General features: G+C 43.6%; 1 protein-coding gene and 9 non-coding genes across 10 annotated transcripts in view; all 10 read left to right on the forward strand.

Moving 5' to 3' along the window:
- The window catches only part of mfsd4aa (major facilitator superfamily domain containing 4Aa), a 48,610-nt gene extending 27,138 nt beyond the window's left edge, over nucleotides 1-21,472 (forward strand). Inside the window, exons 7-10 of the mRNA XM_041961222.1 lie at nucleotides 10,775-10,922; nucleotides 19,255-19,325; nucleotides 19,737-19,851; nucleotides 21,230-21,472. Of these exons, the coding sequence (XP_041817156.1) occupies nucleotides 10,775-10,922; nucleotides 19,255-19,325; nucleotides 19,737-19,851; nucleotides 21,230-21,282 (387 nt within the window). The 3' untranslated portion in view covers nucleotides 21,283-21,472. The remainder of the gene's footprint in view (nucleotides 1-10,774; nucleotides 10,923-19,254; nucleotides 19,326-19,736; nucleotides 19,852-21,229) is intronic.
- On the forward strand, nucleotides 95-167 carry trnaf-gaa. Its single transcript has one exon. It is a non-coding gene; the product is annotated as a tRNA-Phe (tRNA).
- trnaf-gaa lies at nucleotides 987-1,059 on the forward strand. The gene has a single exon. It is a non-coding gene; the product is annotated as a tRNA-Phe (tRNA).
- trnaf-gaa lies at nucleotides 2,367-2,439 on the forward strand. Its single transcript has one exon. It is a non-coding gene; the product is annotated as a tRNA-Phe (tRNA).
- trnaf-gaa lies at nucleotides 3,424-3,496 on the forward strand. The gene has a single exon. It is a non-coding gene; the product is annotated as a tRNA-Phe (tRNA).
- On the forward strand, nucleotides 4,444-4,516 carry trnaf-gaa. Its single transcript has one exon. It is a non-coding gene; the product is annotated as a tRNA-Phe (tRNA).
- Nucleotides 5,714-5,786, forward strand: trnaf-gaa. Its single transcript has one exon. It is a non-coding gene; the product is annotated as a tRNA-Phe (tRNA).
- Nucleotides 6,606-6,678, forward strand: trnaf-gaa. The gene has a single exon. It is a non-coding gene; the product is annotated as a tRNA-Phe (tRNA).
- Nucleotides 7,650-7,722, forward strand: trnaf-gaa. The gene has a single exon. It is a non-coding gene; the product is annotated as a tRNA-Phe (tRNA).
- trnaf-gaa lies at nucleotides 8,694-8,766 on the forward strand. Its single transcript has one exon. It is a non-coding gene; the product is annotated as a tRNA-Phe (tRNA).
- Nucleotides 21,473-22,059: the final 587 nt, after the last annotated feature.

The following is a 22,059-nucleotide window of genomic DNA, read 5'->3' on the forward strand; positions in this document are numbered from 1 at the left end:
CGGGTTTGGACAGCCGGAAAACTGCGTTGTTTCCCGTTCTTGTCTGTGCGATATCACAGATGTTGTTCAAATTGCCAGATATTTGCTTTTTATGGCCGAAATAGCTCAGTTGGGAGAGCGTTAGACTGAAGATCTAAAGGTCCCTGGTTCAATCCCGGGTTTCGGCAGCTAGAAAGCTGGCTTTTGGGAATGCATTCCATGGTATTTCGACTCATTGGCGCACAGTCGTCCAACTGGCATCCTGTTAGTGTTGAGTGTCCATGCTCCTGTACAGGAGCCAACCCAACAAATGTTGACATATTGGTTGTGTTGTTTCCCGTTCTTGTCTGTGCGATTTCACAGATGGTAGTCTGACTTTGGTCTGTCTGTATTAAAGTTGGAAATGTGCTTGCATAGATTTTGTTGACTATGTCATACCTGATAGGATACTGTTTGTGTTGAGTGTCCATGTTTTCGTACAGGAGCCAACTCAACAAAGTACAAAAATCTAACGGTCCCTGGTTGGATCCTGAGTTTCGACAGTCGGAAAACTGCATTGTCATACCGGGTTTCGGCAGCTGGAAAACTGCGTTTTTGGAATGCATTTCACGGCATTCAGGAACAGTGACTCATGGTAGTCTGACTTTGGTCCGTCTGTATTAAAGTTGGAAATGTGCTTGCAAAGATTTTGTTGACTATGTCATACCTGATCGGATACTGTTTGTGTTGAGTGTCCATGTTTTCGTACAGGAGCCAACTCAACAAAGTACAAAAATCTAACGGTCCCTGGTTGGATCCTGAGTTTCGACAGTCGGAAAACTGCATTGTCATTCCAGATAGGATACCGTTTGTGTTGAGTGTCCATGTTCTTGTACAGGAGCCAACTCAACAAAGTGAAAAAATCTAACGGTCCCGGGTTTGGACAGCCGGAAAACTGCGTTGTTTCCCGTTCTTGTCTGTGCGATATCACAGATGTTGTTCAAATTGCCGGATATCTGTTTTTTATGGCCGAAATAGCTCAGTTGGGAGAGCGTTAGACTGAAGATCTAAAGGACCCTGGTTCAATCCCGGGTTTCGGCAGCTGGAAAGCTGGCTTTTGGGAATGCATTCCATGGTATTTCGACTCATTGGCGCACAGTCGTCCAACTGGCATCCTGTTAGTGTTGAGTGTCCATGCTCCTGTACAGGAGCCAACCCAACAAATGTTGACATATTGGTTGTGTTGTACTCTTGTTCTCTTGGATTATCAAATGAACACAGGCAGTATTGTAGTAAGCATCACAGGAGCCAACTCAATACATGATGGCATGTAGTTTGTGTTGTGCTTTTGTTGTATTGGATGATCAAATGAACACAGGCAGTTTTGCAGTAAGCGTTAGATCAAAAATCTAAAGGTCCCTGTCGACCCCAGGTTTCAGCAGCTGGAAAGCTGTCTGATTGGGGTCTGTCTGTGTTGAATGTCATGAATGTATTTGTGTGGATTTCGTGCATTATGTCATAGCTGATAGGATCCTGTTTGTGTCTAGTGTCCATGTTCTCCTACAAGAACCACCTCAACAACTTACGCCATGTAGTTTGTGTTGTGCATTGTTGTCTTGGATTATCGATCCCGGGTTTCGGCAGCTGGAAAACTGCATTTTGTTGTATTGGATGATCAAATGATTTGTTGTATTGGATGATCAAATGAACACAGGCAGTTTTGCAGTAAGCGTTAGATCAAAAATCTAAAGGTCCCTGTCGACCCCAGGTTTCAGCAGCTGGAAAGCTGTCTGATTGGGGTCTGTCTGTGTTGAATGTCATGAATGTATTTGTGTGGATTTCGTGCATTATGTCATAGCTGATAGGATCCTGTTTGTGTCTAGTGTCCATGTTCTCCTACAAGAACCACCTCAACAACTTACGCCATGTAGTTTGTGTTGTGCATTGTTGTCTTGGATTATCGATCCCGGGTTTCGGCAGCTGGAAAACTGCATTTTGGAATGCATTTCACGGCATTCAGGAACAGTGACTCATGGTAGTCTGACTTTGGTCCGTCTGTATTAAAGGTGGAAATGTGCTTGCATAGATTTTGTTGACTATGTCACACCTGATAGGATACTGTTTGTGTTGAGTGTCCATGTTTTCGTACAGGAGCCAACTCAACAAAGTACAAAAATCTAACGGTCCCTGGTTGGATCCTGAGTTTCGACAGTCGGAAAACTGCATTGTCATACCAGATAGGATACCGTTTGTGTTGAGTGTCCATGTTCTTGTACAGGAGCCAACTCAACAAAGTGAAAAAATGTAACGGTCCCGGGTTTGGACAGCCGGAAAACTGCGTTGTTTCCCGTTCTTGCCCGTGCGATATCACAGATGTTGTTCAAATCGCCGAATATTTGCGTTTTATGGCCGAAATAGCTCAGTTGGGAGAGCGTTAGACTGAAGATCTAAAGGTCCCTGGTTCAATCCCGGGTTTCGGCAGCTAGAAAGCTGGGTTTTGGGAATGCATTCCATGGTATTTCGACTCATTGGCGCACAGTCGTCCAACTGGCATCCTGTTAGTGTTGAGTGTCCATGCTCCTGTACAGGAGCCAACCCAACAAATGTTGACATATTGGTTGTGTTGTACTCTTGTTCTCTTGGATTATCAAATGAACACAGGCAGTATTGTAGTAAGCATCACAGGAGCCAACTCAATACATGATGGCATGTAGTTTGTGTTGTGCTTTTGTTGTATTGGATGATCAAATGAACACAGGCAGTTTTGCAGTAAGCGTTAGATCAAAAATCTAAAGGTCCCTGTCGACCCCAGGTTTCAGCAGCTGGAAAGCTGTCTGATTGGGGTCTGTCTGTGTTGAATGTCATGAATGTATTTGTGTGGATTTCGTGCATTATGTCATAGCTGATAGGATCCTGTTTGTGTCTAGTGTCCATGTTCTCCTACAAGAACCAACTCAACAACTTACGCCATGTAGTTTGTGTTGTGCATTGTTGTCTTGGATTATCGATCCCGGGTTTCGGCAGCTGGAAAACTGCGTTTTTGGAATGCATTTCACGGCATTCAGGAACAGTGACTCATGGTAGTCTGACTTTGGTCCGTCTGTATTAAAGTTGGAAATGTGCTTGCATAGATTTTGTTGACTATGTCACACCTGATAGGATACTGTTTGTGTTGAGTGTCCATGTTTTCGTACAGGAGCCAACTCAACAAAGTACAAAAATCTAACGGTCCCTGGTTGGATCCTGAGTTTCGACAGTCGGAAAACTGCATTGTCATACCAGATAGGATACTGTTTGTGTTGAGTGTCCATGTTTTTGCACAGGAGCCAACTCAACAAAGTACAAAAATCTAATGGTCCCTTTTTCGATCCTGGGTTTCAACAGTCGGAAAACTTCATTGTTTCCCTTTCTTGTCTCTGCGATATCACAGATGTTGTTCAAATCGCCGGATATTTGCTTTTTATGGCCGAAATAGCTCAGTTGGGAGAGCGTTAGACTGAAGATCTAAAGGTCCCTGGTTCAATCCCGGGTTTCGGCAGCTGGAAAGCTGGGTTTTGGGAATGCATTCCATGGTATTTCGACTCATTGGCGCACAGTCGTCCAACTGGCATCCTGTTCGTGTTGAGTGTCCATGCTCCTGTACAGGAGCCAACCCAACAAATGTTGACATATTGGTTGTGTTGTTTCCCGTTCTTGTCTGTGCGATATCACAGATGGTAGTCTGACTTTGGTCCGTCTGTATTATATATGTATTATAATGAGTATTTCGACTCATAGGCGCACAGTCGTCCAACTGGCATCCTGTTAGTGTTGAGTGTCCATGCTCCTGTACAGGAGCCAACCCAACAAATGTTGACATATTGGTTGTGTCGTTTCCCGTTCTTGTCTGTGCGATATCACAGATGGTAGTCTGACTTTGGTCTGTCTGTATTTAAGTTGGAAATGTGCTTGCATAGATTTTGTTGACTATGTCATACCTGATGGGATACTGTTTGTGTTGAGTGTCCATGTTTTCGTACAGGAGCCAACTCAACAAAGTACAAAAATCTAACGGTCCCTGGTTGGATCCTGAGTTTCGACAGTCGGAAAACTGCATTGTCATACCGGGTTTCGGCAGCTGGAAAACTGCGTTTTTGGAATGCATTTCACGGCATTCAGGAACAGTGACTCATGGTAGTCTGACTTTGGTCCGTCTGTATTAAAGTTGGAAATGTGCTTGCAAAGATTTTGTTGACTATGTCATACCTGATCGGATACTGTTTGTGTTGAGTGTCCATGTTTTCGTACAGGAGCCAACTCAACAAAGTACAAAAATCTAACGGTCCCTGGTTGGATCCTGAGTTTCGACAGTCGGAAAACTGCATTGTCATTCCAGATAGGATACCGTTTGTGTTGAGTGTCCATGTTCTTGTACAGGAGCCAACTCAACAAAGTGAAAAAATCTAATGGTCCCGGGTTTGGACAGCCGGAAAACTGCTTTTTATGGCCGAAATAGCTCAGTTGGGAGAGCGTTAGACTGAAGATCTAAAGGTCCCTGGTTCAATCCCGGATTTCGGCAGCTGGAAAGCTGGCTTTTGGGAATGCATTCCATGGTATTTCGACTCATTGGCGCACAGTCGTCCAACTGGCATCCTGTTCGTGTTGAGTGTCCATGCTCCTGTACAGGAGCCAACCCAACAAATGTTGACATATTGGTTGTGTTGTTTCCCGTTCTTGTCTGTGCGATTTCACAAATGGTAGTCTGACTTTGGTCCGTCTGTATTATATATGTATTATAATGAGTATTTCGACTCATTGGCGCACAGTCGTCCAACTGGCATCCTGTTAGTGTTGAGTGTCCATGCTCCTGTACAGGAGCCAACCCAACAAATGTTGACATATTGGTTGTGTTGTTTCCCGTTCTTGTCTGTGCGATTTCACAGATGGTAGTCTGACTTTGGTCCGTCTGTATTATATATGTATTATAATGAGTATTTCGACTCATTGGCGCACAGTCGTCCAACTGGCATCCTGTTAGTGTTGAGTGTCCATGCTCCTGTACAGGAGCCAACCCAACAAATGTTGACATATTGGTTGTGTTGTTTCCCGTTCTTGTCTGTGCGATATCACAGATGGTATTCTGACTTTGGTCTGTCTGTATTTAAGTTTGAAATGTGCTTGCATAGATTTTGTTGACTATGTCATACCTGATAGGATACTGTTTGTGTTGAGTGTCCATGTTTTCGTACAGGAGCCAACTCAACAAAGTACAAAAATCTAACGGTCCCTGGTTGGATCCTGAGTTTCGACAGTCGGAAAACTGCATTGTCATACCGGGTTTCGGCAGCTGGAAAACTGCGTTTTTGGAATGCATTTCACGGCATTCAGGAACAGTGACTCATGGTAGTCTGACTTTGGTCCGTCTGTATTAAAGTTGGAAATGTGCTTGCAAAGATTTTGTTGACTATGTCATACCTGATAGGATGCTGTTTGTGTTGAGTGTCCACGTTTTCGTACAGGAGCCAACTCAACAAAGTACAAAAATCTAACGGTCCCTGGTTGGATCCTGAGTTTCGACAGTCGGAAAACTGCATTGTCATTCCAGATAGGATACCGTTTGTGTTGAGTGTCCATGTTCTTGTACAGGAGCCAACTCAACAAAGTGAAAAAATGTAACGGTCCCGGGTTTGGACAGCCGGAAAACTGCGTTGTTTCCCGTTCTTGTCTGTGCGATATCACAGATGTTGTTCAAATTGCCAGATATTTGCTTTTTATGGCCGAAATAGCTCAGTTGGGAGAGCGTTAGACTGAAGATCTAAAGGTCCCTGGTTCAATCCCGGGTTTCGGCAGCTAGAAAGCTGGCTTTTGGGAATGCATTCCATGGTATTTCGACTCATTGGCGCACAGTCGTCCAACTGGCATCCTGTTAGTGTTGAGTGTCCATGCTCCTGTACAGGAGCCAACCCAACAAATGTTGACATATTGGTTGTGTTGTTTCCCGTTCTTGTCTGTGCGATTTCACAGATGGTAGTCTGACTTTGGTCTGTCTGTATTTAAGTTGGAAATGTGCTTGCATAGATTTTGTTGACTATGTCATACCTGATAGGATACTGTTTGTGTTGAGTGTCCATGTTTTCGTACAGGAGCCAACTCAACAAAGTACAAAAATCTAACGGTCCCTGGTTGGATCCTGAGTTTCGACAGTCGGAAAACTGCATTGTCATACCGGGTTTCGGCAGCTGGAAAACTGCGTTTTTGGAATGCATTTCACGGCATTCAGGAACAGTGACTCATGGTAGTCTGACTTTGGTCCGTCTGTATTAAAGTTGGAAATGTGCTTGCAAAGATTTTGTTGACTATGTCATACCTGATCGGATACTGTTTGTGTTGAGTGTCCATGTTTTCGTACAGGAGCCAACTCAACAAAGTACAAAAATCTAACGGTCCCTGGTTGGATCCTGAGTTTCGACAGTCGGAAAACTGCATTGTCATTCCAGATAGGATACCGTTTGTGTTGAGTGTCCATGTTCTTGTACAGGAGCCAACTCAACAAAGTGAAAAAATCTAACGGTCCCGGGTTTGGACAGCCGGAAAACTGCGTTGTTTCCCGTTCTTGTCTGTGCGATATCACAGATGTTGTTCAAATTGCCGGATATTTGCTTTTTGTGGCCGAAATAGCTCAGTTGGGAGAGCGTTAGACTGAAGATCTAAAGGTCCCTGGTTCAATCCCGGGTTTCGGCAGCTAGAAAGCTGGCTTTTGGGAATGCATTCCATGGTATTTCGACTCATTGGCGCACAGTCGTCCAACTGGCATCCTGTTAGTGTTGAGTGTCCATGCTCCTGTACAGGAGCCAACCCAACAAATGTTGACATATTGGTTGTGTTGTACTCTTGTTCTCTTGGATTATCAAATGAACACAGGCAGTATTGTAGTAAGCATCACAGGAGCCAACTCAATACATGATGGCATGTAGTTTGTGTTGTGCTTTTGTTGTATTGGATGATCAAATGAACACAGGCAGTTTTGCAGTAAGCGTTAGATCAAAAATCTAAAGGTCCCTGTCGACCCCAGGTTTCAGCAGCTGGAAAGCTGTCTGATTGGGGTCTGTCTGTGTTGAATGTCATGAATGTATTTGTGTGGATTTCGTGCATTATGTCATAGCTGATAGGATCCTGTTTGTGTCTAGTGTCCATGTTCTCCTACAAGAACCACCTCAACAACTTACGCCATGTAGTTTGTGTTGTGCATTGTTGTCTTGGATTATCGATCCCGGGTTTCGGCAGCTGGAAAACTGCATTTTGGAATGCATTTCACGGCATTCAGGAACAGTGACTCATGGTAGTCTGACTTTGGTCCGTCTGTATTAAAGGTGGAAATGTGCTTGCATAGATTTTGTTGACTATGTCACACCTGATAGGATACTGTTTGTGTTGAGTGTCCATGTTTTCGTACAGGAGCCAACTCAACAAAGTACAAAAATCTAACGGTCCCTGGTTGGATCCTGAGTTTCGACAGTCGGAAAACTGCATTGTCATTCCAGATAGGATACCGTTTGTGTTGAGTGTCCATGTTCTTGTACAGGAGCCAACTCAACAAAGTGAAAAAATCTAACGGTCCCGGGTTTGGACAGCCGGAAAACTGCGTTGTTTCCCGTTCTTGTCTGTGCGATATCACAGATGTTGTTCAAATTGCCACATATTTACTTTTTATGGCCGAAATAGCTCAGTTGGGAGAGCGTTAGACTGAAGATCTAAAGGTCCCTGGTTCAATCCCGGGTTTCGGCAGCTAGAAAGCTGGGTTTTGGGAATGCATTCCATGGTATTTCGACTCATTGGCGCACAGTCGTCCAACTGGCATCCTGTTAGTGTTGAGTGTCCATGCTCCTGTACAGGAGCCAACCCAACAAATGTTGACATATTGGTTGTGTTGTACTCTTGTTCTCTTGGATTATCAAATGAACACAGGCAGTATTGTAGTAAGCATCACAGGAGCCAACTCAATACATGATGGCATGTAGTTTGTGTTGTGCTTTTGTTGTATTGGATGATCAAATGAACACAGGCAGTTTTGCAGTAAGCGTTAGATCAAAAATCTAAAGGTCCCTGTCGACCCCAGGTTTCAGCAGCTGGAAAGCTGTCTGATTGGGGTCTGTCTGTGTTGAATGTCATGAATGTATTTGTGTGGATTTCGTGCATTATGTCATAGCTGATAGGATCCTGTTTGTGTCTAGTGTCCATGTTCTCCTACAAGAACCACCTCAACAACTTACGCCATGTAGTTTGTGTTGTGCATTGTTGTCTTGGATTATCGATCCCGGGTTTCGGCAGCTGGAAAACTGCATTTTGGAATGCATTTCACGGCATTCAGGAACAGTGACTCATGGTAGTCTGACTTTGGTCCGTCTGTATTAAAGGTGGAAATGTGCTTGCATAGATTTTGTTGACTATGTCATACCTGATAGGATACTGTTTGTGTTGAGTGTCCATGTTTTCGTACAGGAGCCAACTCAACAAAGTACAAAAATCTAACGGTCCCTGGTTGGATCCTGAGTTTCGACAGTCGGAAAACTGCATTGTCATACCAGATAGGATACCGTTTGTGTTGAGTGTCCATGTTCTTGTACAGGAGCCAACTCAACAAAGTGAAAAAATGTAACGGTCCCGGGTTTGGACAGCCGGAAAACTGCGTTGTTTCCCGTTCTTGCCCGTGCGATATCACAGATGTTGTTCAAATCGCCGAATATTTGCGTTTTATGGCCGAAATAGCTCAGTTGGGAGAGCGTTAGACTGAAGATCTAAAGGTCCCTGGTTCAATCCCGGGTTTCGGCAGCTAGAAAGCTGGCTTTTGGGAATGCATTCCATGGTATTTCGACTCATTGGCGCACAGTCGTCCAACTGGCATCCTGTTAGTGTTGAGTGTCCATGCTCCTGTACAGGAGCCAACCCAACAAATGTTGACATATTGGTTGTGTTGTACTCTTGTTCTCTTGGATTATCAAATGAACACAGGCAGTATTGTAGTAAGCATCACAGGAGCCAACTCAATACATGATGGCATGTAGTTTGTGTTGTGCTTTTGTTGTATTGGATGATCAAATGAACACAGGCAGTTTTGCAGTAAGCGTTAGATCAAAAATCTAAAGGTCCCTGTCGACCCCAGGTTTCAGCAGCTGGAAAGCTGTCTGATTGGGGTCTGTCTGTGTTGAATGTCATGAATGTATTTGTGTGGATTTCGTGCATTATGTCATAGCTGATAGGATCCTGTTTGTGTCTAGTGTCCATGTTCTCCTACAAGAACCAACTCACCAACTTACGCCATGTAGTTTGTGTTGTGCATTGTTGTCTTGGATTATCGATCCTGGGTTTCGGCAGCTGGAAAACTGCGTTTTTGGAATGCATTTCACGGCATTCAGGAACAGTGACTCATGGTAGTCTGGCTTTGGTCCGTCTGTATTAAAGTTGGAAATGTGCTTGCATAGATTTTGTTGACTATGTCATACCAGATAGGATACTGTTTGTGTTGAGTGTCCATGTTTTTGCACAGGAGCCAACTCAACAAAGTACAAAAATCTAATGGTCCCTTTTTCGATCCTGGGCTTCGACAGTCGGAAAACTTCATTGTTTCTGTTTGTGTTGAGTGTCCATGTTTTCGTACAGGAGCCAAATAAAACAAAGTTCAAAAATCTAACGGTTCCTGGTTGGATCCTGAGTTTCGACAGTCGGAATGCTGCATTGTCATACCAGATAGGATACTGTTTGTGTTGAGTGTCTAGTGTCCATGTTTTCGTATAAGACCCAACTCAACAAATTACGGCGTGTTGTGTCTTACTTTTGTTGTCTTGGATTATCAAATAAACACAGGCAGTTTTACTGTGAGCATATCTTTTGGAATTTTAGATGTGTTTTTCTTTTCAGACAAGACTCCACAGAATCTTTAATAGGTATGTTGGCCCACAGGTGCGGACCACAATAGTTAAAACAAAGTTGTATCAATTGAGAATATTTCATTTGTTTGAAAAATGTTGCACTTCATTGCCTGATTTGAGATGAAGGGATAAAATGTGACATGCAATAGTTTACAAAACTGTGCCTCCCACAGGCAATCACAGGTTCACAAATCTGTTTCTCAACTCATTTAGCTTAGATGGTGTCAACTGGAAAACCATCATGGATATTGTGCGCAGCCACACACACACAAATGTGTTTGCCAAACATTCATATTCACCCGTGCAGTCAAAGTCTTTTGTCCATGCTTAACATGATCATTGTGGTGGTTCTCTGAAAACCACCACAATGCATCTGCATCTGACAGTCACCACGGACAAATGTGGTCCATCAAAGTAGCTCTCATTTTTTTGGTGTACATTTGCCCTGCGTGTCAGTACTGTTGTCTTGTAATGTCAAAACTCATCTCCCTGTGTTCGTTGTGTGGTTTCCACCACAAGAAAACATAGGCATATTGGAGAAATTCATGTTCCTCTGCTATATGTTTGGGTTGACGAAATGAATCCAGGCAGGTTTTGTAAAAGGTTATGAGTATTTGCTTTACGATTTGTGATGTGCTTTGATTTTGTTTGGTCCAGACTATCTGAGAGTTGTACTGAAACTTTTCAGATGCTGCAATTGTAAGGGTTGCTAACATTTGCTATCCACATTTGTTGGGTGGATAATGTTTTTGTCAAATTCAGTGGTTCATTTTTAGTTTTGATTGATGCTGAACAAGTTGGTCAAGTTCTGCACAGCAAGTATAACTGCGGTCTGTTGGATGCAGCAGAACACAGGCCTCTGGTCATGGTCATCCTCTCTCTTTCACTGTCTGTCTGGTTGTCTGTCTCAGGTGGGGGTCATACTGGTGCAGTGCCTGTTGTTGATGTTCAACACCAGCTGTGCGTTTCTGTTCATCGGCACCTGCATGTTGGGGCTGTGCATCAGCAGTGTGTTCCCCTCCATGCTGGCCTTTACAGAGGACATACTGGACTACAAAGGTAGATACAAACACTGACATGTGTACTCTCTCAGCATCACCTCATCTTTGAATTCACATACCAAATATGGAAGATAAAAAAAAAAACGCCTATTTATCAATAGATAAACCTGTGCATTTTTAAATAATTGCTAATAAAACATAGACAAAAATACATTTTTATGTATATAAACCTGAGCTAAATGGTATTTTATTTTATTTATTACTGATGTTAACTAGCTGCAAGAAGGACCTTAACTTTATACACAACTAGCAAGGCTCACATTAACAGAGCAATCAAGTCCTGCTTTGCAGTCCCTCATTAACATACATCTAAATCAATAAATGTAGCAATACAGACATTCATCTATGTAGATGTGTGGAAATATAGAAATACATTAAAAATGTCCATCTTCTGTTTAACAATTGAAATATTTATTTACTTATTTACGCCTTTATATACAAAACCATTTCCAAAAAAGTTTGGACTGTGTGAAGTGTAAATAGAAACACAATGTGATGTTTTGCAAAACTCTGAAACCCCAGCACAAAGACAAACATATCAAATGTTCAAACTGAGAAATGTCATTGTTTTCGAAAACGATATCCTCATTCACACCTTTCAAAAAAGTTGGGACAGGGTCATGTTTAGCACTCTGCTGCATCACCTCTTCTTTTAACAACATCCTGTCAGCGTTTGGGAACTGAGGAGACCAACTGCTGTCATTTTGAGAGTGGAATGTTTTCCCATTCTTGCTTGATGTTCAATTACATCAAGCTGATCAACAGTTCAAGGTCTCCTTTGTCATATTTTGTGTTTCATCCATCCATCCATCCATCTATTGTCTTCCACTTATCCGGGGCTGGGTCGCTGGGGGCAGCAGTCTAAGCAGGGATGCCCAGATTTCCCTCTCCCCAGACACTTCCTCCAGCTCTTCCGGGAGGACCCCGAGGCGCTCCCAGGCCAGCCGAGTGACATAGTCCCTCCAGCGTGTCCTGGGCCTGGAGGCCTGGAACACCCTCCCAGGAAGGCGTCCAGGAAGCATCCGATAAAGATGCCCGAGCCACCTCAGCCGGCTTCTCTCAGCGTGGAGGAGCAGCAGCTCTACTCTGAGCTCCTCCCGAGTGACAGAGCTCCTCACCCTGTCTCTAAGGGGGCGCCCCGCCACCCTGCAGAGGAAACTCATCTCGGCCGCTTGTATCCGAGATCTCGTTCTTTCGATCATGACCCGAAGTTCATGACCATAAGTGAGGGTAGGAACGTAGATTGAGTGGTAAATCGAGAGCTTTGCCTTTCGGCTCAGCTCCTTTTTCACCACGAAGGACCGGTACAACGACCACATTACTGCTGCCGCCACGCCGATCCGCCTGTCAATCTCACGTTCCATCCTTCCCTCACTCGTGAACAAGACCCCAAGATACTTGAACTCCTCCACTTGAGGCAGGAGCTCTCCTCCAACCCAGAGGGGGCAAGCCACCCTTTTCCGGTCGAGAACCATGGCCTCGGACTTGGAGGTGCTGATTCTCATCCCAGCTGCTTCGCACTCGGCTGCAAACCGCCCCAACACAGTGCATGTTGGACTCCGGCAGGGCTGCCCTTTGTCACTGGTTCTGTTTTATGTTTCATAAGGCATCAAATTATTTCAATTGGTGACAAATCTGAACCGCAGGCAGGCCAGTTTAGCAATCAGACTCTTTTACTACAGAGCATGCTGTTGGAATATGCACAGAATGTGGTTTGTCATTGTCTTGTCGCCTACTGTACGAATCATCCAGCATTAATGGTGCCTTCACAAATGTGCAGGTTACCCATGCCATGTGCACTAATGCACCCCCACACCATCACAGATGCTGGCTTCTGAACTGTGTGCTGTCAACAAGCACGAGCTTGAGCTGGAAATAGAAAATCATTATGGATTTTCAGTGTTTTTTTAGGAGTCTGTTCACTCTTATATAGATGTATAAAAATAACATTCATTTTAGGAGAAAGTGAAAATGATAAAAAATAATAGGATAATCAGGCTTAAATCTATTTTTTAATTTGAAAGTCTGGCCCCAAAAATGTTTGCTTAGAAAAATTCTGGCCCTTAGACAAATGCAGTTGATCCCTGCCACCTTGTGTTTTGAATAGGCTACAACACATTATGAAGAACACTGTAATTTCATTCCGAAATAAATTTTCTATTGATTGAGCAGGGTAGCACAGATCATCGAGTGTTGTGTGTTGCTGCTAAGTCCACACATAAATGTTGAACTGGATGGATTTGCTATCAGCTCCTAAAGTCCAGATTCAGAATGTGTCTCCTTTTCTCACTGCTGCTCCTGCAGCAGAGCTGCAGGAGCCAGTGACTCGGGGCTACGCCCCGAGTCACTTATTACTATCCCGCGCGTTTCTTCTTCTTCTTCTTATTAGGGACACGGGGCAACGTCCCGAGTCACTTATTACTATCCCGCGCGTTTCTTCTTCTTCTTATTATTATTATTAGGGACACGGGGCAACGTCCCGAGTCACTTATTACTATCCCGCGCGTTTCTTCTTCTTCTTCTTCTTATTATTATTATTTTTCATCTTCCTCCAAGTTTTCGTCCTCAAACTCGTCCCACAGCTTTGAGAAAACCCTCGCAAATTATATATCAAAACGTGCTTATTGTTCGGGATCGGTGTGCTATTACTTTTCTCAAATTTATAATAATTTATAAATTTCCCATAAGAAATTAATGGGACGGGCGAAAAAAACAAGATTGAAATTGGAGTTTTTCAAACATCTGTAGCTCAGGCATACATTCACCGAGAGACTTCATTTCAACTTTAAAATGTAGACCCAAGTCTGGTCTATTGGTGTGTTCATCCACATTTTGATTGGTCCTATAGTTTTTGATCAGTCACTGTTCAATGACAGTGATCGTTTGGCGGGAAATTTTGAGATTATAATGGGTGTGTATTGCGCGGAATGTTCGTGCTAGAGTGCGTGCTAGAGTGGCACAGAGTCTAAAAACGATCTGAAAATCTTCTCTTTTTCTCGTCGCTACGGCCACAAATTACACTCTACACGCATAATTTTGGGATCAGTTTGTAGACAAACTTGTCCTCTTTCGTGTGATGTCCTCGAAAAAGCCGAGAGACTTACTGAATTTAAATAGTGAGACGTTTAGTGCAGCCAGCGCCCTCCTGTTCTCCCATTAAGTCCCATGTTAAAATTCAGAGCTGTTTTGTGAGCAAAGCAGAAATGCCTCCTGTCTTTAGATCGCCATAAAACGAAAAGTTGTTGTGTCAGGAATAAAACGAGATGATGGTCGGACTCAGGAAGTTCTCGGGAGTCCGATGATCTATAGTACACTCTGATACGAGGTACGGTTCTCTCACCAGAGGATTTAGTTCAGGAGGTTCGCCGAACCCAAATCTCACTGCATACAATACAAACTCCTGTTCTCTGAGTGGCAGAGTCTTTTTAAGTCGACCATTTTGTCATTTTTCTAAAGAATATCTGGACATAAAACACACGTACATCTGGCCCAGACTTGTCCGCATCTCACAGTGTAATCGGTTTTTTGATAGCAGCTACGGTTTTGACACAGTCGCAAGTTGTTCGGAAGAAACCGACAGCGAAAAAGCCGCTTTTCAGTTAACAGGTGTAACTGTCATTTACACACACACCGGTCAATAACCCACGCACACACATCTGCAGGACAACAAGCCTGAGAATGATTATCTTAACGAGCTCAGTCAAAACAAGGGCATTGTTTGAAAACAATCTCCGTCCAACAAGCAGTTAAACTCAGCTTCACAAAGCTCTTTGCCAAAGAGGTTGAGACAGTAGTCACACAAATGCACACACAAAAAGGGCTAACCAACAGCTAAAAAGTGATTAAAAACAGCACGTCAAAACTGAACAGGAACAGGTAAAAAGTGGGAGAGGTAGAGAGGTAATTATCAGCAGGTGGGGCAGAAGTTACACAGGCACACACGCACACACACACACACACACACACACATTCAGACACATATATACTATACACATCTCCATGTAGGAGCTGGTTGGGCTGCTTGTGTAGTTCAAGCAGACACACACACACAAACAGACGAAGACACACACATACGCAGTCACACACAATGACAGATACATAAACACACATACACCGACAAATGCATAATGAAAACCCCATCCCCCCGCCCCCTTGTTAACACCGTTAGCTCTATTAGCTCTGTTAGCACAGTTAGCTCTGTTAGCGTTAGCGCCGTTAGCTCTATTCGCGCCGTTAGCTGTTAGCTCCGTTAGTGTTTGCTCCGTTAGTGTTAGCTCTGTTAGCTCTGTTAGCATTAACTCCATTCATGCTTATTGATTTAGTTCATTAATTCATGTTAACAGAGACATGAAGCAGAGGAGAGAAGCAGACACAGACAGCTGAGGTGATCAACAGAGACAGACAAGGAGAAAGCCACAGAAACAGACGAAGACACACACATACGCAGTCACACACAACGACAGATACATAAACACACACACACAGACAAATGCATAATGAAAACCCCATCCCCCCGCCCCCTTGTTAACGCTGCTAGCTCTATTAGCTCTGTTAGCACAGTTAGCTCTGGTTGCGTTAGCGCCGTTAGCTCTATTCGCACCGTTAGCTGTTCGCTCCATTAGTGTTAGCTCTGTTTGCTCCGTTAGCATTAGCTCCATTCATGTTTATTGATTCAGTTCATTAATTCATGTTAACAGAGACATGAAGCAGAGGAGAGAAGCAGACACAGACAGCTGAGGTGATCAACAGAGACAGACAAGGAGAAAGCCACAGAAACACAGCTGAGAGCAATTCATTAATCAGGGACTGACTGCCTCTGATATCTGCCGTTTTCTCACATTGCAGCCTTTTTCAATTGTCCGCTGCTTCGCCATAGTTTCTCCTAGAGACTTCATTCAAACTTTAAAACGTAGATAATTTTGTCGGCTCCAAATGACCCTCGGCACATTTTGATATCTCTTACGGTTTTCGAGCTATGACCATCGAAGGCCGACGTAAGACGCGAACAACTGCGATAAATTTCCCATAAGAAATGAATGGGGAAATTTCCTCAAATTTCAGCCTTTTTCAATTGTCCGCTGCTCGGCCATACTTTGTCCTAGAGACTTAATTCAAACTTTAAAACGTAGATAATTTTGTCGGCTCGAACACACCCCGTGTCCCTTTCAAAATTTCCCAGAGGGAATTTTCTAGTTATTTTTCATCTTCCTCCAAATTTTCGTCCCTTAACTCGCCCCGCAGCTTTGAGAAAACCCTCGCAAATTATATATCAAAACGTGCGTATTGTTCGGGATCGGTGTGCTATTACTTTTCTCAAATTTATCGCAGTTTTTCGCGTCGTAAGACGCGAAAAACTGCGATAAATTTCCCATAAGAAATGAATGGGACGGGCGAAAAAAACAAGATTGAAATTGGAGTTTTTCAAACATCTGTAGCTCAGGCATACATTCACCGAGAGACTTCATTTCAACTTTAAAATGTAGACCCAAGTCTGGTCTATTGGTGTGTTCATCCACATTTTGATTGGTCCTATAGTTTTTGATCAGTCACTGTTCAATGACAGTGATCGTTTGGCGGGAAATTTTGAGATTATAATGGGTGTGTATTGCGCGGAATGTTCGTGCTAGAGTGCGTGCTAGAGTGGCACAGAGTCTAAAAACGATCTGAAAATCTTCTCGTTTTCTCGTCGCTACGGCCACAAATTACACTCTACACGCATAATTTTGGGATCAGTTTGTAGACAAACTTGTCCTCTTTCGTGTGATGTCCTCGAAAAAGCCGAGAGACTTACTGAATTTAAATAGTGAGACGTTTTGTGCAGCCAGCGCCCTCCTGTTCTCCCATTAAGTCCCATGTTAAAATTCAGAGCTGTTTTGTGAGCAAAGCAGAAATGCCTCCTGTCTTTAGATCGCCATAAAACGAAAAGTTGTTGTGTCAGGAATAAAACGAGGAGATGGCCGGACTCAGGAAGTTCTCGGGAGTCCGATGATCTATAGTACACTCTGATACGAGGTACGGTTCTCTCACCAGAGGATTTAGTTCAGGAGGTTCGCCGAACCCAAATCTCACTGCATACAATACAAACTCCTGTTCTCTGAGTCGCAGAGTCTTTTTAAGTCGACCATTTTGTCATTTTTCTAAAGAATATCTGGACATAAAACACACGTACATCTGGCCCAGACTTGTCCGCATCTCACAGTGTAATCGGTTTTTTGATAGCAGCTACGGTTTTGACACAATCGCAAGTTGTTCGGAAGAAACCGACAGCGAAAAAGCCGCTTTTCAAGGGAGGAGTTTAACAGGTGCAACTGTCATTTACACACACACCGGTCAATAACCCACGCACACACATCTGCAGGACAACAAGCCTGAGAATGATTATCTTAACGAGCTCAGTCAAAACAAGGGCATTGTTTGAAAACAATCTCCATCCAACAAACAGTTAAACTCAGCTTCACCAAGCGCTTTGCCAAAAAGGTTGAGAAAGTAGTCACACAAACACACACACAAGCAGGGCTAACCAACAGCTAAAAAGTGATTAAAAACAAGCACGTCAAAACTGAACAGGAACAGGTAAAAAGTGGGAGAGGTAGAGAGGTAATTATCAGCAGGTGGGGCAGAAGTTACACACGCACACACATTCAGACACACATATACCAGACACATCTCCATGTAGGAGCTGGTTGGGCTGCTTGTGTAGTTCAAGCAGACACACACACACAAACAGACGAAGACACACACATACGCAGTCACACACAACGACAGATACATAAACACACACACACAGACAAATGCATAATGAAAACCCCATCCCCCCGCCCCCTTGTTAACGCCGTTAGCTCTGTTAGCACAGTTAGCTCTGTTAGCGCTAGCGCCGTTAGCTATATTCGCACCTTTAGCTGTTAGCTCAGTTAGTGTTAGCTCTGTTAGCTCTGTTAGCATTAGCTCCATTCATGCTTATTGATTCAGTTCATTAATTCATGTTAACAGAGACATGAAGCAGAGGAGAGAAGCAGACACAGACAGCTGAGGTGATCAACAGAGACAGACAAGGAGAAAGCCACAGAAACAGACGAAGACACACACATACGCAGTCACACACAACGACAGATACATAAACACACACACACAGACAAATGCATAATGAAAACCCCATCCCCCCGCCCCCTTGTTAACGCCGCTAGCTCTATTAGCTCTGTTAGCACAGTTAGCTCTGGTTGCGTTAGCGCCGTTAGCTCTATTCGCACCGTTAGCTGTTCGCTCCATTAGTGTTAGCTCTGTTAGCTCCGTTAGCATTAGCTCCATTCATGTTTATTGATTCAGTTCATTAATTCATGTTAACAGAGACATGAAGCAGAGGAGAGAAGCAGACACAGACAGCTGAGGTGATCAACAGAGACAGACAAGGAGAAAGCCACAGAAACACAGCTGAGAGCAATTCATTAATCAGGGACTGACTGCCTCTGATATCTGCCGTTTTCTCACATTGCAGCCTTTTTCAATTGTCCGCTGCTTCGCCATAGTTTCTCCTAGAGACTTCATTCAAACTTTAAAACGTAGATAATTTTGTCGGCTCCAAATGACCCTCGGCACATTTTGATATCTCTTACGGTTTTCGAGCTATGACCATCGAAGGCCGACGTAAGACGCGAACAACTGCGATAAATTTCCCATAAGAAATGAATGGGGAAATTTCCTCAAATTTCAGCCTTTTTCAATTGTCCGCTGCTCGGCCATACTTTGTCCTAGAGACTTCATTCAAACTTTAAAACGTAGATAATTTTGTCGGCTCGAACACACCCCGTGTCCCTTTCAAAATTTCCCAGGGGGAATTTTCTAGTATTATAAATGATGTCTTTTCTTTCTTACACCTTACCTACAAATATGAGAAATACTTTATGTTGCTCACTCCTCTACCCAGCTAGTGTCAGTCAGGCTCTACCTGCAAGACCCACATTTCAATGCCTTTTCCATCATCTGTGATGTGAAAACATCACATTTCCACACAGTCAGAGAAAGTAAAAGTGTCATAGTTGAGTTAATAAAATCCTAATACACCACTTAGACTGTCTGGCTGCTGACAACACTCGTTGGCAGATTGTACCAGCACCTGGTTTATCATCCAGTTTAACCAGCTTGACTAACACAGAGGACCGTAGCTGAGACTCGGGGCAGCCAACAGATGCCCCCTGCCTTTTCTATTACAGGGCTTGAAACATTAACTTTTATGGGACAGACATATGAACATATTTATTTATCAAATAACAAATTTGTGATTTTTAGGCCTCCATAACTGAAGATAGTTTCTGTCTATCTCTTATGTGTTAAAGGTTGCGCCACAACCGTCCTGGTGACCAGTGCCAGCACAGGAGAGATGATGTTGCAGTTGCTTGTTGGATCGGTAAGAAATGTTTGTGTCCTTTCTTCTTGAATGTCATTTGATTAAAAATAATGATTAAATTCAAACCAATGGTTCCACATTTGATGGTTTTACATGATTCTTGTCATATCTGCATTTTGCCTCTTTGTTTTGATATGTTAATATTTGCTTCACAGATGATAACATTGAAAACAAAAATGTATGGAAACCTGGCTGTGGACCTTGACTTTGCCCTCAGTTTAAAAGTGTTGTATTATTGTTGAAAAAATGTCTGTAGCAGGGCATTATTGTTCGCAAGGTTTCGTGTGGCGGTGGCAGCCTGCTGTGTCTGACTGAATGAAGCAGACACACTGTCATAATAAACCTGTTCTGTGGCTACACCGAGTTGTTTGATTTCAGAAACCCACAGTGTGCTTGTATCTCTTCCTGCAGGTGATCAACAGTCAAGGCAGTTACGCTTTTCTGTTGTCTTGTACAGTAGCATCATTCATCGGCTTCGGGCTGTTCCTCCTGTTCCTCTATGCCCAGCACATCCACAGAAACACAGGTAAACACACATCAGGTAGACTCATATGGAGATGTCATGTCACACTTATATTAGACAGGATGTCACATAGCAACCGGACATGACATTATATACAGTGTGACTTAATTTCACTTGGGAATAAATTGGTGCATGCAAACAGAGTAGACACTAAAGCTTCTAGAGGTTAGTGTATGTGTATAGTGACATGTGATGGGTGGGGAAGCTAGCTGTCAGTTGATAAAACTTAGCTTGAGGCATGATTTAACTGCTCTGCCTGAATTGATAAACAGCGATCGCCCACAACATTATAACCACTGACGGGTGAAGCTGTCTCATTACAACCAAGAGGCAATCTCTGGGGCTGAGAAACAAAGCCAATGTGGAGGTGCCAAAAACTGCAGTTCCTCGAATGGCCACTTGAGTCTGGCCCCAAAAGCGAGTCAGTTCCCATAAACCCCTATATTAAAATGCCCAACTTCACAGCAGAAATAAAAATGTTCCCAGCCTGGTTTTTGGATTAGTCAGGTGCTTTGGTGGAGTCAGGCACTGCCAAGATAGCGACAACCAGAGCCACTGACACTGAGCTTCACTATGGCTCTGCAGGAACTTGTGGGTGATTTCACAGAGACTATGTGCATGATTTGTACAGTCCACATTACAATCCAACGTTCTGCTGGAAAACCTTGGGCCCTGACATTCATGTGGATGCCACTTAAACACGCACCACCCAGATACTGTTGACCAAGTACACCCCCTCATAGCAACAGCACTCCCCGATGGCAGCAGCCTCCCCCAGTGCCCTGCCCTCCTTGAAAAACTGCTTAGGAATGGCCTGAGGAACATGGCAAAGAGCACAAGGCATCGTCCTGGGCTCCAAACTCCCCAGATCTCAGTCTGGGACATGCTGCAACAAGTCCAATCCATTGGGGGCCCCACCTGGCATCCACCGCCAACACCCTGGCGTCAGACACCACAGGACACTCCCAGAGGTCCTGTGTCCATGCCTCGACAGGTCAGAGCTGCTTTAGAGGCAGGAGGGGGCCTACACAACATTAGACAGGTGGTTTTAATGTTGTGGTTGATCGGCAATGAATTAAAGACTTACCGTCAGAATCAGTAGGGGAGGGCATAAAAGGAAGACATTGCAGCTCATCTTTTTGTACAACAAAATCCCTGCAATCTCAACCGGCTCTGTAGTAACTGCTGTCTACTTTTGTCGGTCAGTACTGAAATGGGTACAAAAGTGTAAAACAAAACAATCTGGAAACCAAAGTGATAGAACAGAAAACACAATGACATTTCATAAATTGCAGGAAGGCACAGAGCATTTTTCAACTTGAACACACTGGCTTTATGTCTCTGCTGTGAGTCAAACTATTCAGCACTGTTTACTTCTCAGGTTCGTCTAATAATACAGCCATGGAAGAGAAGCCTAAACCAGGAGGCTCCTGATCCGAGGGTTCCTGAGAGGCAGACCAGAGGACACAAAGTCCCCTGCTGAGCTCGAGCACAGGGGGAAGAACAGTCTCTGACATTCAGACATCCCTCCCCAGTGTTGGAACAGGAGCTTTATCCCGGCCTCCTCCGGCTGACTGTTTTTTCTGGAACTCGAGAGAAGTTTACAACCCGGATTCCAAAAAACTGTTGGGATGCTGTGTGAAACATAAAGGAAACAGAATGTGATCACTTGCTAATCCTTTTTGACATGTACTCAATTGAAAACAGCACAAAGACAAAATGTTTCATATTTGACCTCATCACCGTCATTCATTTTTGTAAATATCTGCATATTCTGAATTTGATGCAGCAACAGGTTTCAAACCAGCTGGAACAGGAGCAACTAAAGACTGAGAAAGATGTGGAACGCTGCAAAAACACCTGTTTGGATCATTCCACAGGTAAACAGGTTGATTGGTAACAGGTGATAGTGTCATGATTGGGTATGAAAGGAGCATCCTGGAAAGGCTCACATGATTGCATAAAGGACGTTACTGCATGGGCTCAGGAACACTGAAAAACTGCAAACACAGTTTGTTTGCAAATGATTGCGTTCTGTTTTTCTTCATGTTTTTCACAGCGTCTCAGCTTTTTTGGAGTCAGGGTTGTACTTTCAGGCCTGATGATCAAGAAGCAGCTCAATGGATGCCCACTGCTTGACTTATTTTTTGGTACAATCATCTCTTGTAGTACATTATAATGCTGCTGTATCTAGATTCAATGATTAAGTAT

Source organism: Chelmon rostratus, chromosome 2, assembly GCF_017976325.1.
Source record: "Chelmon rostratus isolate fCheRos1 chromosome 2, fCheRos1.pri, whole genome shotgun sequence".
In the NCBI taxonomy this organism is placed as follows: Eukaryota; Metazoa; Chordata; class Actinopteri; order Chaetodontiformes; family Chaetodontidae; genus Chelmon; species Chelmon rostratus.